This window comes from Scyliorhinus canicula, chromosome 4 (assembly GCF_902713615.1).
Source record: "Scyliorhinus canicula chromosome 4, sScyCan1.1, whole genome shotgun sequence".
In the NCBI taxonomy this organism is placed as follows: Eukaryota; Metazoa; Chordata; class Chondrichthyes; order Carcharhiniformes; family Scyliorhinidae; genus Scyliorhinus; species Scyliorhinus canicula.
Window position 1 is genome coordinate 40,234,352 of NC_052149.1, and position 18,502 is coordinate 40,252,853.

General features: G+C 44.4%; 1 protein-coding gene across 3 annotated transcripts in view; it reads right to left on the reverse strand.

Moving 5' to 3' along the window:
• Positions 1-18,502, reverse strand: part of hectd3 (HECT domain containing 3) — a 72,076-nt gene that overhangs the window by 16,269 nt on the left and 37,305 nt on the right. For all 3 annotated transcript variants that reach the window (XM_038794091.1, XM_038794094.1, XM_038794092.1), the window contains exons 10-17: positions 15,925-16,006; positions 14,054-14,236; positions 9,551-9,603; positions 8,214-8,278; positions 7,510-7,613; positions 4,841-4,960; positions 2,399-2,488; positions 579-785 (exon numbers count right to left, since the gene is read on the reverse strand). In XM_038794091.1, the coding sequence (XP_038650019.1) occupies positions 579-785; positions 2,399-2,488; positions 4,841-4,960; positions 7,510-7,613; positions 8,214-8,278; positions 9,551-9,603; positions 14,054-14,236; positions 15,925-16,006 (904 nt within the window). The remainder of the gene's footprint in view (positions 1-578; positions 786-2,398; positions 2,489-4,840; positions 4,961-7,509; positions 7,614-8,213; positions 8,279-9,550; positions 9,604-14,053; positions 14,237-15,924; positions 16,007-18,502) is intronic.

Genomic DNA, 18,502 nt, shown 5'->3' on the forward strand with positions numbered 1-18,502 from the left:
GTCAATGTAAGGACAACTAAATCTTATCAAGAATAAAAACAAAAATTGAAGTAATACGGACTTGAAAAGTCAGACGCGATCGAACAGCCTCATTGCACCAGACTCGATAACGCAAGAGGGCAATAAAATTGTGACGCTCAAAACACCTCGCGAGATCACGTGAGACGTCATGATCTGGATCTTGCCCTCGCTGGGCGAGATCCAGATTTACATATTCGGCTCATTTAAATATGCTGGTGTCCAATTCTCCCAAGTCCTGGGAACGAACGCCCGAGTCTGGGAGACGGTGCCACACAAACGTGGACCAGGCATAATGGTACCATGTGGGGGGGGGAAGAGACACAGAGAGAGAGAGGGGAAGGGAGTCTTCCAGACCATCAGAGGCCCCCAGATGGTTGGGCTGACCCTGCCAGACTTGCCCAGTTTTCCCAGTATGTTTCTGTTTCATTTCAATTTCCATCAGCCGCAGTATTCTGCTTTCACTAAAGACTTGTCAGGCATTTTACAGCATTGTTCCATATCACCTCCCTCTCCTCTGGCTCTTCTATTGCCCCTGTTGTTTTTGACTCTATAATTACCTGATCTTTGTTTTCTTCCAGTTTTGCTTTTTGCACCAATTTAATGAATTCCTTCCGATCCTCATACTGGACAACGGTGTTGCTGCCATCAGGTTTCAGGTCCACAACAGAGTGATCGCTGAGTACAGTGGTATAGGTTAACTCATTCCCAAATTTAAACTCAAAGATCTCCTTGTCCATGGTTTCCATCGCTTCCAGCAGTTTCACCTGCACAGAAAGAATGGGACTGACCTTAGTGTTGCAAACTATAGTTTGTGAGCAATTTACTTGGGTTTACGCCAGTTAAATAGAGATACTTTAGAAGAAATCAGAATACAATTTTCAATAATATGCAGTTAATTCTATTTTTTAAGGTTGAAGTGGTGCTCCAGTGAACTGCAGCTATATCATGTGCAGTTTATAAAGACTGAGCCGGTTGCAGATACATATTCCCACTAGGTGGCAGCATGACTATTTCTCAGATTGTGTGCAACACATTGACAATGCAAGGAAGTTTTGCAAGGAAAGAAAAGTGTTGAAGAGGCTTGTGTGCTCTTTCCTACTCTTCTCAAAAGGACAAACATTTATAGCATTAAAGGTGTGAGGCTTTGCGGGAATAAGAAACGGAGGGAGCCAAGCTATTTTATAGGTGGATTTTGATTAAGAGCACAGCGCAGACAGTCCCTTTTACACATATCTTTCTATCCGCCTTGATTTCCCAGTTTCACAGTACAAATCCATCTCCTCCTTATCCAGCCCTGCCTCACACACTCTGATACTTCTCTTTTCTCGAGCAGCACAGATATTAAAATCTTAGAGCTGTCAAAAAATTATAAGACAGTAAATTTTCACGTAACTTCATTGCAGTATTGATGTAAGCCTACTTGTGACAATAGAAAGATTATATCATGACGGGTAAAATGTTCTGCTGCAAGCAGCAGAAAAAACATAGTTGTTAGCAGCTGTAATAATTTGGTACTGTTAAGAATCTATTAACTGGGCATAAGAAATTACTGAACAAATATTGACCTTGGAAGGAGCACAGCAATAACTCAGCTTTCTACTTCTCGGTCTCCTCTTTTTTGATCAACCTTTTGGTCATCTATATTAATATGTCCTTATGTGGTTTGGTGTCTAGTGTTGGCTGTTAATGCTCCTGTGCAAAACCTCCTAAGGTGCTTCAATGCTAAACGTTACTATATAAATGCAAACTGTTGCTGAAACTGCCCGAATCTCCTTTTACATAGGTCATTGGAACCCATAGGATAAAAGTCGCCAGCTTCACATATTTGTTAGGACCAAAGTTCAAGAAATAAAGTGCAGTTTACTAACTCACCTAATTCACATAGATTTAGAAACAGAGCATATTATGAACTGCAGATGAATATTGCAGCGATAACAGTTCGCTATAAACAAGCAAATCTCGAACAAATTGCATTTAGTACTTCAAAAAAATAAATAATTCTTGGAATGTGGGCATTGCTGGCAGGGCCAGCATTTAGTGTCCACCCCTAACTGCCCTTGAGAAGGTGGTGATGAGGTGCCTTCCTGAACTGCTGCAGTTCATGATGTGTAGATACACCCACAATGCTGTTCCAGGATTTTGACCCAGCGACAATGAAGGAACAGTGACACATTTCCAAGTCAGGATGGTGGGTGGCTGGGAGGGACACTTCCAGGTTCTCATGTTCCCACGTGCTTGCTACCCTTGCCTTTCTAGATGATAGTGGTCGTGAATTTGGAAGGTGTTTTCTAAGGAGCTTGGTGATCTCCAACACTGCACTGTCTACACATATCAATTAAGAAACAATAGATCTATTTATAAAATATCTACAACTCACCAAGACAGAGTCTACTGCAGGAAAGTCCTTGGACCATCTCACTTCCTCCCCTGCTAGTTGTTTCCATACAATTCCAGGAAGAGCCAGCACCTGGAAAACACATACAAGGTTTTCATTAGCCTAGAACATACTTCAGATAAAGATGGATTTGTGCAAGTTTTTTCTCGAGGCCTAGTCAAAACAACATGAAGACTCTAATATCAGCATTTTGTATTTCATCCCAGTAGGTATAATTTACTCCCAGCTGAGAGAGCACTCAGATGATCTAATAACATCTTTTATCATCACAGTTTTGAGCTGACAATTTACTGATATTGCTTTCTCGTACTCCTTTGTCCAGGGAGGAATGCTTTCTCATACACCTTTGTCCAGGGAGGAATGCTTTCTCATACTCCTTTGTCCAGGGAGGAATGCTTTCTCATACTCCTTTGTCCAGGGAGGAATGCTTTCTCATACTCCTTTGTCCAGAGAGGATGGGGGATCAGAAATAGCTCTTAGTTTCTGGGTACCTCACTATTTCTCATTCAGTAAGTTAATAAATACTGGAAACACTGAATCTGGAAGAATTATGAAAGCTCAGGACAACCCATATCTGATCAGGCATTCCCACAAAACCATTGAACCACCTTTTATATCATTGCTTGGAAATTAAATTAAAATCTTATTTAAGCATTAAATAGTAGATGCTCTATATTTACAAGATTCGAAAGGAGTCTTCTGAACTGCCTAATATTGGGGGGTGAAACACAAGGAGACAACTACTAAGTCCATGCAGGTAACGTACAGAGCTGCACGGTAGCACAGTGGTTAGCATTGCTGCCTCACAGGCACCAGGGATCCGGGATCAATGCCAGCCTCAGGTTATTGACTGTGTGGAGTTTGCACATTCTCATGTGTCTGCGTGGGTTTCCTCCGGATGCTCCGGTTTCCTCCCACAGTCCAAAGATGTGCAAGTTAGATGGATTGGCTGTGCTAAATTGCTCCTTAGTGTCCAAAAGGTTTGGTGTGGTTACTGGGATAGGGTGTGGGCTTGGGCCTAGGTAGGTTGCTCTTTCCAAGAGTCAGTGCGGACTCGAAGGGCTGAATGACCTCCTTCTGCACTATAGGGGTTCTATGATTCGATGATTATAATGGTCACAAACTAAGGTGAAGGGCTAAACCCATATATTACAGGATATCAACAAGGAAAAGTAGTAAATGGGAACAACAAGCATCACTTTTTAATTAAAATATTTAAAAAATCAAAATCTTACCCCAATTACCATTATGTTATGATAACACCGGGAAGGGGGGGGGGGCATTATGTGATGGGGGGAAAGAAGAGTCAAGGGCCACTGGAGCCCCCTGGTGGTCAGGGACAGGTCAGGGCAGGGCTGGGGGGGGGGGGGGGGGGGGGGGGGGGGGCTGGGGCTCTCCACCGGTCAGGTGGGTGGGCTGTAGGGTTGTCTTTGCAATTTAAATAATGCCCCCCCCCCCATCTAAGGAGCCGGCTGGCCAGTGTATTTAGGTCCTTTCCCAGCAGAATCCATGACTACCTGTGGGTGGACTGCGATGGGAATCAGTCCGGAACAGCTGGAGGGATTCTCACCAGTTCTCCCGTCTGAAATGACAATCATTTTTTGGAAAAATTCCACCCATATTTTATTCTGTCCCCAAGTAGGCACTCTATTCTTCCAGAATCAATCTAAACGTGATTCTTAGCTCCCAAGTATTCGCTTCTTTTCTTTTCCTTTTCTAACTGGATAACATCCAATTCCCAAGCTGACTTTCACAGTGAGGGTTGCCTTGGAGGTCCCTCCCTCCAGCCAAAGCAACGTAAATCTTCCAGTATCATTTAAATCTTCATGAACTTTGCCTTCCCCAATCCAAGCACCAGGTCCCATTCTTGAATTGTGAACCATTGCAACTTTTGCAGCTGCTTCTGCTCATACTCTCAGATCCTTGCAGACTGAAACGATGTGGTATTACAGAAAACCTGCAACCTGAACCTGGAATGGCTTCTTATGGACGCTTTCCCTCCCAAAACCCATCTCCAAAGCAACATGTTCCCCGTGGGCCTTTTATCCAGGTAGAAATGTTAATTAGCTATCCTTTAGACTCCCAGCTTCAGTCTATCTTGAAGCTAAATAGACAGGTTTTGTAAATGGTTATACTTTAATATAACCATGATATTCCCAACACCTTCCTGGGAATTTAGAGACAGTACCCACTGTTGGCACAGATGCTCTTGCCATTGTTTGTAAGTGTGAACATTTTGCACCTTCCTCTCAGTAAAACAACCAGGGCCCTCCCTTTAATCTTTAACAAGCAAACATCCCAGGCTAGCTGTCATCATAATTCAGAGCAAATCACATGAACCCTTCATTTTATCCGAAACTAATGACAAAATCCCAAAAGATAACAATCTTATAAAGCTTTGCATCTATAAACAAAAATGATTACCAAAAGCTCTCTTCCTCGCATTGCAGCCCCCATCAATTGGCCTATCCATTCATACTTCCCAAATTCTTTGCAGGATGGATTAGGAACATATACATCCCGTGCTTCTCCAGTACTGTTACCCTGGGGAAAGGAAAGCAAACAGTAAATAAAATATTTGTCTCTAGTCCATATTAGGCAATTCCGGAGATGAACTGTGTCGGCAATCTTTGAAAGACCAAAAGAGCGAAGCTTTTCTACATACTTTAATTTTATTCAACCAGGTTCCAACCAATGTGGTAATTGTTGGTAGGACTAATCCAAATATGATTCCTGGGGCAGCAAGGTACTTCAGCAAGCACCCCAGCTACCACACAATTTACTTTGTATTTTGGGATTTTCTTTTGTTCTGTATTTTGTACTGAAGCCAGTGCTAAATAATTAACTTTTCAGTTACAGAATGTCTTTCAGAACCTCAGGGCCAAACATAGCACTTCACAGCCAGTCAAATTTTGAAGTGGAAAGATTCAATAGACCATTTGTGTACTGCAAGGTCCCAGAAAGAGCTATGAAATTAACAGTCAGTTAATCTATTTTGGAAATGTTAAGAGATAAATATTGGCCAGGACACCAAGCAATCATTGTTCTTCTTCAAAAACACTACTCCTCATCTAACCAGCAGCACCTCCAACAACCCAGGTACATCTTCAGCATTGCACTAAAGAATTAAACTGGACTTTAACATGAAGTCCTGGAATGGAGTTGGAACCCATAACCTCAAAATTAGAGCTGGCAGTGCTATTGAAAAGTCAAAGTGACACTTCATGTGAGCGAGCAGAACACTCATTTTGAACATTAGAGGCTTAATCTCAAAGTCTGGCAAAACAGAGGGGTGATTTCTGGGTCAGGAACACAAACCCCGAAGTAGTGGTACTTCACGTTGGTCTTTGCCATAGCACACTAATTAAAAACCCACTTCCATGCTCCCCCGACAATTAAGGATAACATGGCCATTTTGTCAGGTTTTTGTTTGTAGGGATCACGGTATGGCTCAGAAAATCTCAGCAGCACTTGAATGTTTCAGGCTGCTGAACCCCAAGGGAATGGCAAGGAGACTAATGAAAGGAAACCCCCCCCCCCCCCCTTGCATTCTTTGCTGGAGGTCCTGCCGTGGAATCAGGACTGCAGCAAGGTGAACTTTCCCAAGGATGACAGGAGAGGAAAGAGGACAGCTTCTCAACCCGAGCAGGCTTGGGTGGAAGTGGCCAACAAAATGAGAAACAGCAATGTGTTCTCTCCAGCCTTGAGGCGGAACCAAGATGATCCAGAGGGCAAGGAATGAGTGTGTCAGAACACTTTCACGTGCCAATGCTCGCATTCTGTCCAATATTGTCCTGTACAGTACCCCTCAGATCATCACACCATGCAGCTCCACTCATTCCCCTCCCTACAGACACATCACATAACCAACTAATCAGCCAATACTCAAATTTGCCCCAAGTCTTTTGCCATTTTGCACACATGCCTCACAAATGGTTTCCTTCCTCCTCTGCATATAAGCCAATATAAGCATTCATACCTGCCTGCTTTCTCTCCTTGCAGGACAGAGTACACAACTGGGTGAGAGGCATAGATGGGGGGTGAGTAAAAGGATGTTGGTGGTGGACCTTCTTTTTGGCCATAGCCCTGTTGGTCCATAAGGAGGTCTTGTTCCAGTTGGCTGCAGCAACCTGTGGTGAGTTCAGGCCTCCTGAGGAACCAATTCGCAGACACATCAAGAGAACTGATCTTCGCTGCCTGTTGACCCTGTGTTGGTGGTCTCTCCTCCTTCCAACTGGATTGCAGTGGTCATTCTTATTGCTCTGTGAATGGCCCTATGGCGGAGTAGGAAGCTATTGCAATGCTGGAACAATAGACAGGCAGCAGAAATTGCAGCTGAATATGGGTGAAGTGCTGGACAGGAGAGTGCCTTCCAAGCATTGGTAATCACCAGTCAAGTGGTAATACGACTCACAGAGAGAAGATGGGCTTTGCATGGCAGTCTCTCACCTGGCCATGGCTGGAGCTCTTCAGTGTAACTGATCCAGGCCATCACAGCTCATCAGCTTCACTAAGGCCGCTTCTTCTGCTGTGCACTCGCTTTCATCAATCTGCTGGTTTGGAGACTGAGCATGAGAATAGCTTGCCGTTGGAAAGAGGGGGTCCATGCGTAAAATCATTCTTAATTGCATTAAGAACTTAATGTGACTTCTCGCCTCAGCCATAGGGTCACTGCAAACTCGCCCCAGGAATGGCAGGAGGCGGGAACATGTTTTTTTGGCATTTTCTGCAATTTTACCTGCCTTTAAGCCCCCAAACCCACTCCCAACCCAACCTTCCACATCCTAAGAAAATCCCAGGTCACATACAGCACGCAAATAAAACATGCATCGTCTCTCAGCTCCAACACGAGAACAGGACCACATACTGCGCCATCTGAAAATTCCTTTTCCCCAGTTTCTACCATATTCTGCTATCTCTTGAATGGGATTGCCAATTCTGTGCCATATGTTTAATAGAGAGATAGAGTAACTGATGTGGATAAGGTATGGCAGGGATTTTTCTGAGCCATAACCCAGTTATGAGTCAATTCCTTCAAGGGGAGAAAGAAAAAAAGACTTCAATTGCTTTCTTCATTCATCTTTATAGCATACCTGATTAGATGTCCTTACAAAAAATGGTAAAGGCACCGGACTGTCCCCAGAACTCGGGCAAAGCTCTTCAGAGATGTCAGAGAGGCTGTCTCGGAATCCACCACCTATTGTTCAAACATGTTCTATTTAAAATGTTTTATTAATGTTAAATAATTATCCTCACAGATAGAGTATCTATCAGAACTATTTATAACACATTTTATATCAATTTTCAAGCACTGCCTGCACATTATAACTTCATGATTAGATTACAACTGTTAATACTTCAATGAGGGCATCATGCTGTATTAGCTACGAGAATTGCTCATTAAAGTCTATCATGACACTATCACAAAGGGGAAAAACATAAAATAAAAATATATCAATGGCAGCATAAAAATCATTAAAGAAAAAATACACAGTCAGGCATGGATTGTTCTGAAATTCATTCATGGCTTATGTTGTCTTCCAGATTGCTCCATAAGATTATTGTTTCGTAGTCACTATTGGGTACTCTTTATTTTTTACGCAGCTCATTCTGACCATACATTATCTCAAACAGTGCTTAAAATTAGCATATAAAATCTTTAGAAAAACATTTATAAAGCTCAATGGCACATGCTGAACATTTGAAATAGAAATAGAAATGGCTGGAAATACTCTGCGACAGTCAGCATCTGTGGAGAGAACAGGCCAGTTAACCTTTCAGGCTGAAGAATGCTTACCTTGGTCAATGATTCCTTCAGAGATAAATTTACATTCCCACCACTGGTCGTAGCGCGCTGGCCACCTTGGGGCAAAAAATAAAATACAATTGCGTAAGGTTATACTTTGTGGCGCTTTGAAAAGTTAGCAATGTGAGAGAGGCACTGTCTGTACGAATATGCTATTCGAGCTACAAATGAGTTACTTTGCCCAACAGAAGTTTGATTGATTAAACTCATCATCACTAGTAAACCTATTAATAAAATCAAAGTATTAAATAATAAACACAGCAATCATCCTATTTTGCACATGAAGATCCATTTACAATGTACAAAGCCTGAAATCACAAAGCAGAACCCTAGATTTCAACATCGTGGTTATGTACAACAGAATCCAATGGAGTTTTAACCCAAACCATTAACACCCTAGGCTCAGGAACTCCTTCAAGTCAGTTGTCCCAGTGTTGTCATTAGCATTAAATGCTTAAATAGGCATAGTCCTTCTGAAGTCCAAAAGAAAATAGGAATTTTAATTGTTTTTCGGGTTATTTTAGTTTGCCTCCTTTTACAACTAAGTTATTTGATAAAGCAGTTCTCCAGCTGGTTGCTCAGAGATGTACATAAGCCCAAAGTGGCTGTATTTCCAAATATAATAACAGCACGATGATATGGAAATGAGTGGTCTACTCCTGCTCCTAAAAAGAGTGAGCAAGGCAATAAAATGTGGAGCAGAAGTCCTAAAGTTCCAATCCATGCTAAAGCTGTAATGAACAACTGATTAGGATGTCCGTCTTCGGTATTTTTCAATAAAGGAATGGTTTTGAAGCAAAAGCATTTCAACGCAGTTACAGAGCAGAACTGACAAAGCCAAATGAACTGTAGTCTAAGTTGGTCTGGGGGCAATCAAAGATAAATAAAAATGGAAGGGAGAGGCTATATACTTGAATAAATAAAATAAAAATTGATGCAAACAACTGAACTTTTGAGTAATGAGACAATGTATCAAAGCTGTCAAGTATTTTTAGGGTACTTGAAAGTCTCAAAGGGCCTTCCAGACTCAAAACATTAGCCCCGTTCTGTCTCCACAGATGCTGTCAGACCGGCTATGATTGTCCCATTACTTTTGTTTCTGTTCCAGCATCCACAGTAATTTGCTTTTATCTAAAAATACTTGTATGGTTTGAGATTCCAGTATGTATGTAAACTGACCAATATAAAACTAACAAAGCAGAGGTGCTCTGCAGTGATTAAACACTTTCCCGATTCTCACCATCAGAAAATCCCCTAGCCCACATTTATTTTTTTGAATCCCACATACAAGGCATGATCCACATTCCCTTTCATTTTCCAAACACTACCTGTAATCCAAGGGTTTCTCGCATTTGTCCGAAGGCTTCAAACCTTCAAACATCTGTAAAACAAAACATGTATAACAATGCAATTTAATGCAGTCAGAGGAATTTATTCGGTTTCACCCAGATTTCATCATTTGAGTTAATCATAGAATCCTTACAGTGCAGAAGGAGCCATGTGGCCCATGGAGTTTACACTGACCCTCTGAAAGAGCACCTAGGTCCACTCCCCTGCCCTATCCCTGTAACCCCACTCAACCTTTGGACACTAAGGGACAATTTAGCATGGCCAATCCACCTAACCTGCACATCATTGGACTGTGGGAGGCGGAGGAAACCCACTCACACACAGGAAGAATGTGCAAACTCCACAGTCACCCAAGGTTTGAATTGCCACCATTCTGTGTGAAAATAGATTACAAAGTATGAAATCAAAACCAATTCTAGGGTGGCATGGTGGCACAGCGGTTAGCAATGCTGCCTACACCACTGAGGATCAGGATTCGATCCCGGCCCTGGGTCATCGTCTATGTGGAGTTTGCACATTTGCCCTGTGTCTGCATGGGTTTCACCTCCACAACCCAAATATGTGCACGTTAGGTGGATTAGCCAGACTAAATTGACCCTTAATTGGAAAAAATAATAATTGGGTAATCTAAATTTTAAAAAATCAAAACCAATCCAATTGTTAGCATATTTCATGCTGTTAGAACCAGTACATGCCATAAAGGACAATTTAGAGTCTTCACATTGTTGTTTAAATTGTATTATATTTAATAGAAAAGAATGCAATCTTTCCATCCTGTAGTGGCTGCTTTGAGGCAGGAGAGGGAGGAAAGTTCCTTGACACTGGGCTGGATTCTCTGCCATGCGCCGCTGGTAGCAGAGTTCCTGATGTGGCAGAGAACCCAGCAATGGGGGAAAAACAGGGTCAGCGCCCGTGCCTACACCTGACGTTGTGACTGAGGTTCGCTCCCTGTCCCAGGAGGATGCAAATGGGTCATTAAGATCCATTTGCATCTTAATAGGCTGGACACCATATTCTTCAGTCCTCTGGGCCAGGATCATGTGTACTTGAATTGGTGCTGGTTCTGATGAGCATGTATTTGACGTGGTGGACCTCACGGTGGGCAAAGGGATAACTCTTTAAACGAGCTGCCCCCAAAGTCCATCAGTGGGCCACCCTCGCCCCCACAATGCAAGAACTGCCCACCCTACCACACCCCCAACCCCGAAAGAGAGACCCCCAAAGAGACCCCCTAATTAAGGTGACCCAGAAAATCCGAGGGGAAGCAGAATTCTGTTGTGGGGGGCCCATACGCAGAACATCGCTATCGAGACACCTACTCATAGTGGCAGCCCGACAGTGGGATTCCCTGGGGAATCCCTCACAATCCTCACCATGCAAAAATTTGGATGGCTAAAGATTGGAGATGACTTCCTGATTTGCACTCCCAAATCAGGTGCATTTCAGCTCCGGCGAGAGAACATAGTCTTCCCAAACAGAGAATCCTGCCCTCTGTCTCATCTTTGGTAGAGTTTACCTGGGGCTCTGATGAGAATTGCAACCCACTTTATTAGGGCGGGCAGCCACTTAAGCCAATTAAGGCCCCTCTTTCTGAACCCATCACATTTTCCTGTGTCGTCCTGGGACCTTCTTTATTTTTAAATTCTCTCTGTATGCATCTGAGAGCTCTTCCATTTTTAGGTGCCCTGGTGCACCCTTCCTGCCGTAGAAGCATCCACCTCCTGGTGGGATTGCTAGCCGTCTAATGCTGCAAGCCCTCTGATTGGGGTGCCTGGGTTGGTCTTAATACTTCCACCTTAATAATGGTCTCCTTAATCGGACGGTGAATGCGGAAGAGGTCTCTTAGTTGGCCACCTCTTGGAAGATCACCTCAGGGATGAACACCAGACACCAGCAGGGTCAGGATTGGGAAATGTTTCCAATACGGGGTTCCAGATCAAAGTGGGAATATTCAGTTCAGTGATTATACAAAATTACAATCTTGCTCACTCACTTTCTCACTCGTCGCAGAAGTGTCACACACACAGACACAGTGTCACACACACAGACACAGTGTCACACACACAGACACAGTGTCACACACACAGACACAGTGTCACACACACAGACACAGTGTCACACACACAGACACAGTGTCACACACACAGACACAGTGTCACACACACAGACACAGTCTCACACACACAGACACAGTCTCACACACACAGACACAGTCTCACACACACAGACACAGTCTCACACACACAGACACAGTCTCACACACACAGACACAGTCTCACACACACAGACACAGTCACACACACACAGACACAGTCACAGACACACAGACACAGTCACAGACACAGTCACACACACAGACACAGTCACACACACAGACACAGTCACACACACAGACACAGTCACACACACAGACACAGTCACACACACAGACACAGTCACACACACAGACACAGTCACACACACAGACACAGTCACACACACAGACACAGTCACAGTCACACACAACGTGCTGCTTGAGCCCTGTTACATTTATTGTGGCACGGATCCAGCTAATGACAGGTCTGGTTTGGATGGTCATCTGTGTGGTCACAAATTGACATGCTGCTTACAGGATTTTAGTCTTGCGGCAGCTTAAAGGCAAATTCAGCAGTGATGAACTGAAATTGTTCGGAGATCTTCAGGGAGGGAGCACTGAGAAGCATTGTGCGCAGTATGGTTTCACATCTTGGGTAAAGACCATATAATCCCTCCATTTCCCCCCTCCACCAACCAAAAAGCAAAAAGGAACTAATGTTTATGCCTGTCTACATGAGCTTTGCAGAAAGACCGATGCATAAAGTTCACGAGAAACAGTTCATAGGGGAAGCATGGCTGATCTTTGAGAGATGTACTCACTAAGAGCAGCAAGCACCCAACTACATTGGTCAGGCAGTGGCACAAACCACAGATGGAAAGGTTAGTGGACAAGTGGACCTGCAATTTTTTGCTGGAATGATGCCTTTTTTCCTTCTGAGAATTTAAAAACGAAACTTTGCTTTCAGTTAATTTAGTGCATCTTACTCCTGCCAATTGAGCAGTGGTCACAATATGGCCATGTACTAATCTTAATGTCTATGTCTTCATACAACCCAATGTGAGTTACATGGAGTTAATACAATTAAGGAACACCTAAACCACTGATTTCCACTCTGTCTACACATCATTCATCCGGTCATTCATTCTATTATTTGCAAGCACCAGTCCAGAGATGAGCACACCAGGATAGTGAAACTACAGGGAGAAAAGGTGGGGGAGTTGATCAAGATGATAACATTTTAGATTGGAGGGTGCGAAGTATCAAGTCATGCCTAGCATGTATCAGGACACAGATTCGCTGGGCTGCATTTTCAAATGAAGATGTTAATGGAGTATTACACCCATATATTGGGACAACAGGGCATCTTCCACAAAGTGCTCCCTCTGGCTACCCAGCCAGAGAAGTTATTACCATCAGAAGTAACACCATTAGAAGGCATTTTCTTGTGAACATGAGGAAGGGCCAAAAAAAAATCTTTGCCAAGAGCAAAAAGAAGAAAATAGAACACAATGTTACTTCCTCTCCTTTCTATCCAATTTTCTCTTCTTTATCAGTCAATAGCATTGGCTCATGCAAAAACAATAATTGCTCCCCCAATACTTCTTCCATGTGTTATGTTAAGGGTGGACAGTGAATACCAATGAGCTCCTTGACCATGAAAGCCATTACACAGCTATTGGAGAGAGAGTGATAATGTCACTGGACAAATGGTAACTCCACTGGATGAGTAATCCAGAAGCCCAGGCTAATGGGGTTCAAATCACAATGTGGCAGCCGGCGGAATTTAGAATCAATTTTTCATCTGAAATTGAAATTCTCAGTAACAGTGACCACAAAACTATCATCGACTGTTGGAAAAATGCATTTGGCCCACTAAGGTCCTTTACAAAAGAAAAGTTGCCATCCTTAGCTGGTCTGGCCTACGCGAGATCCCAGACCCACAACAATGCAGTTGATTCTTAACTGCCCGGTGAAATGGCCTAGCCAGCCGGTTCAAGATGGGCAACAATTAGAGATGGGCAACAATTGCTGGCCTTGTCAGTGACAGCCACATTCCATGAAAGAATAAAGAAAATAACAATTGAGACTGCAAAAATTCCATTAAGGTTGGCTGGGTGTAGAAACCCGAGCAAATGTTTTTAGTGAAACCCTAGGACACCAAACCTCTCATCCAAGGTCCAAACATTTCACGGACTGGACTTGGAACCTTGCTGATCTGTATGTTTCAGTACCATGTCAGTTGATGATTTTCCTCAATGAGGTACAGGGATGAACTTCAGAAAAGGACTTTAAAGATAAGTGACTAAGCTGACTGGCACAACTGCTCATCAGCTAACAAAATTCTAGACTGTCAAATTCTTGTACACTCAAGCAAAATGTTCCAGATTACTTTGATCAGATATACCTGTATGAACACAGCATTCTTACAAGAGGAATCAAGGGAGGGATTATTTCGATGCTCCATGGCAACTCGCCGATTGATGTAGAGTTTTGGCATGAAATTGGGTTTGTTAGTTTCTGAATCCTTGAGGCATTGTGTAATCAGAGCTGTGCGCCGCTTTGACAGCAGGAGGAACTGCTTGATGTGCTGGAACACAAAGAAAACATTGGCATTAATCTGTCAGCTTTAGCAAGGTGCTAGCTAGTGCATGTCCCAAGCTGAGTTTGATTGTTATTTGCTTAAGGTAGCACAGGATCTGCTGACATGATATGCAGTGAAGGAATCCTAATTTACAGGTAAAATGAATTTGATTTTCCTTCTCCCAAAGCATTCCATATACTTAAATGTCAGTTACAAAGCTGGCTGTTACAGAGCAGAAAAAAATTAAATATGAGAGATTTTATGATGTATGCTCAAGTGAACATATTATTTGAAATTAGGGAGGAAGAGCTGCAGCAACAACATATTTACCAGAGTTTTTATCAAGTGTTCCATAGGCTCCGTGCACTGTTAATTTAGCCAACATCAAGTGGAACAGAGAACCCTGGGAGGGCATTTTACATTGTTCACGGAAAAAGACGATAATGGGAAAAACCTTCACAGAAGAAATGTGCCCATATTCATTCAATATTAATACTGCAAAAAGAACCTCCTTAACTAAATTACTCCAGTGTGCCTTTTTCACAGTGTTGTTTCACAAAAGACGACCCGGATGTAATCACTTGATGCAACAGTGAGTTATGGAGACACAAGATTCAATGTCTTTACTTACTGAGCAGAAATTCTCCTGGTGTACTGATCAACATTACCCCACCATCAAAAAAAATTACATGATCTGGCCTTTCATCGCATTTACCATTTCTGGGATCTTGCTGTGGTCAAAGTAATTACCATGTCTGCCCGCATAATGGTCATTACAGGTCAAAAGTAACCCGTTGCTGACAATTTGCAACTGATCGGTGCGATAGGGTTCAAATTAATACAACCCTTTCTTTAAATCTAAATAAGATTGGTGTTGCACAGAGCCCCAACCTATAGTCTTTTCTTTTAAATTTAGAGTGCCCAATTTTTTACAATTAAGGGGCAATTTAGCATGGCCAATCCACCTATCCTGCACATCTTTTGGGTTGTGGGGGTGAAACCTGTGCCACTGTGCTGCCCTCCCAACCTATAGTCTTAGGATCACATACAACATCCAAGCCTGGCAACTTTCATCTAATTGTACTTAAATGTCTTATTTTTTAATTTGACTGGTTTGCATGTTTGAAAAGGGCTGTTCTCATCACTTACCTCTCTAGTGATAGATAAATTCAAAATCAAACCAAAAAGATATGCTGGGGCCAGCAACATGAGATGCATGGAAACTAATTGGAACATACATATAACCTTTATATGTAGCATTGGACATGATTGCTGTTAACTATTCATTTGCCAGGGGCAGCATGGTGGCCTAGTGGTTAGCACAGCTGCCTCACGGCACTGAGGTCCCAGGTTCGATCCCGGCTCTGGGTCACTGTCCGTGTAGAGTTTGCACATTCTCCCCGTGTCTGCGTGGGTTTCGCCCCCACAACCCAAAAATGTGCAGAGTAGGTGGATTGGCCACGCTAAATTGCCCCTTAATTGGAAAAAACAATTGGGTAATCTAAATTTATTTTCAAAAAAACTATTCATTTGCCAACACCTCATATGATGCAATGCACAGTACTGCATTTCAACACATGACAAGATATTATTGCCTTGGAAAGCACAGATTCACCAAAATTATACCAGAACTTAAAACGGTTAAATTATCGAACAACAGGTTGTATAAACTTGATTTGTATTCTACGACTCACCTTTAATTGACCAAATGATCCAACTGTATGGTCCCAGGCTGGTACTAGATAGTGAATAAGATTATCCAGCAGTTTAAGGAATCTGGGGGAGAAATAATTCTAGTCATATGGACATAATAGATTATGTTACGTTGTTACATTTGACCTGATATTTAAAAAAAATTAACAGCTTGACCATAATCGGAGAAAAATTAGATCATAGTCTTCTTGTCCATTCTATCCAATCCATACATATCAATGTACTCATCTGTGTGCCAGGGGTGATACACGAGGATCAGACAGGATTTGTCAAGGGACGGCAGCTCAACACGAATGTGCGGAGATTGCTAAATGTTATTATGATGCCGGAGGTGGAGGGGGAGGCGGAGATAGTGGTGGCGCTGGATGCAGAGTAAGCGTTTGATAAGAGTTGAGTGGGGGTACCTGTGGGAGGTGCTGGAGCGGTTCGGATTCGGGGAGGGGTTCATCAAATGGGTGAGGTTGCTCTACGCGGCCCCGATGGCGAGTGTAGTTACCAATGGAAGGAGATCGGAGTACTTTAGGCTCTACCGTGGGACCAGGCAGGGGTGCCCCCTGTCCCCCTTGCTCTTTGCACTGGCGATTGAACCTTTGGCTATGGCGTTGAGGGAGTCAGGGAGGTGGAGGGGTCTGGTGTGGGGTGGGGAGGAATATCGGGTATCGCTGTATGCGGACAACCTGCTGTTGTATGTGGCGGACCCAGAAGGGGGAATGCCGGGGGTGATGGAGCTGTTAGCGGAGTTTGGGGGCTTCTCGGGCTATAAGTTAAATTTAGGCAAGAGTGAGGTTTTTGAGGTACACCCGGGTGATCAGGAGGAGGGAATTGGGAGGCTCCCGTTTAAGAGGGCAGTGAAGAGTTTCAGATACCTGGGGGTGCAGGTGGCCAGGAGTTGGGGGGCTCTCCATAAGCTTAATTTTACCAGGCTGGTGGAGCAGATGGAGGAGGAATTTAAAAGGTGGGACATGGTGCCGCTATCGTTGGCGGGAAGAGTGCAGTCCGTCAAAATGACGGTTCTACCGAGGTTCTTGTTCCTCTTTCAGTGTTTGCCCATCTTTATCCCTAGGGCCTTTTTTAGAAGGGTGACCAGCAGCATCATGAGCTTTGTTTGGGTGCATGGGACCTCGAGGGTGAAGAGGATCGTCTTGGAGCGGGGTAGAGAGGGGGGAGGGGGGCTGGCGTTACCCAATCTCTCGGGGTATTATTGGGCGGCCAATGTGTCGATGGTGCGCAACTGGGTGATGGAGGGGAGGGGGCAGCATGGAAACGGATGGAGGGGGCGTCCTGTGGAGATACAAGCCTGGGGGCCCTAGTAACAGCGCCGTGGCCACTCCCTCCTACGAGGTATACCACGAGTCCGGTGGTGGCGGCTACCCTCAAGATTTGGGGGCAGTGGAGGTGACATAGGGGAGAAGTGGGGGGCTCGGTGGAGGCTCCGTTAAGGGGGAACCATCGGTTCGTCCCGGGGAACATTGATGGGGGATTCCAGGGTTGGCACAGAGCGGGCATCAGACAGCTGAGGGACCTGTTCATTGATGGGAGGTTTGCGAGCCTAGGGGAGTTGGAGGAGAAATTTGGGCTCCCCCCGGGGAACATGTTCAGGTATCTGCAGGTAAAGGCGTTTGCTAGGCGGCAGGTGGAGGGATTCCCTTCGCTCCTCGCGAGGGGGGTGAGCGACAGGGTGCTTTCGGGGGTCTGGGTCGGAGAGGGGAAGATATCTGATATCTACAAGGTAATGCAGGAGGTGGAGGAGGCGTCAGTAGAGGAGCTGAAAGCTAAGTGGGAGGGGGAACTGGGGGAACAGATCGAAGACGGGACATGGGCTGATGCCCTGGAGAGGGTTAATTCTTCCTCCTCATGTGCGTGGCGTAGCCTCATCCAATTCAAGGTGCTGCACCGGGCCCACATGTCCGGGTCTAGGATGAGTAGGTTCTTTGGGGGCGAAGACAGGTGCATTAGGTGTTGGGGGAGTCCGGCGAACCATGCCCATATGTTCTGGGCATACCCTCTGGAAGGGGGTGGCGAGGACGGTGTCGAGGGTGGTAGGATCCAGGGTCAAGCCAGGCTGGGGACTGGCGATTTTTGGGGTTGGGGTGGAGCCGGGAGTGCAGGAGGCGAAAGAGGCCGGTGTGCTGGCCTTTGCGTCCCTAGTAGCCCGGCGGAGGATCTTGCTACATTGGAAGGATGCGAGGGCCCCAAGCGTGGAGACCTGGATCAATGACATGGCTGGTTTTATTAAGCTAGAGAAGGTCAAATTCGCCCTGAGAGGATCGGTACAAGGGTTCTTTAGGCGGTGGCAACCTTTCCTCGACTTTCTGGCTCAACAATAGGGTACTGGGACAGCAGCGGAAGCAACCCGGGGGGGGGGGTGGGGAGACGATGACTATGTTTGTTTATTTAATTTTAACTTATTTTTAAGTTCTCTTGTTGTTCACTGGGTTTGGGGGGTGGGGGGGGGGGGGGGGGGGGGGGGGGGATGTGATGCATGCATTGATACGGTCTTGGGGGTGTTACAGTTATTATGGGCTTATTTTGTTGCATTTCATTGTTTTTTGTTATATT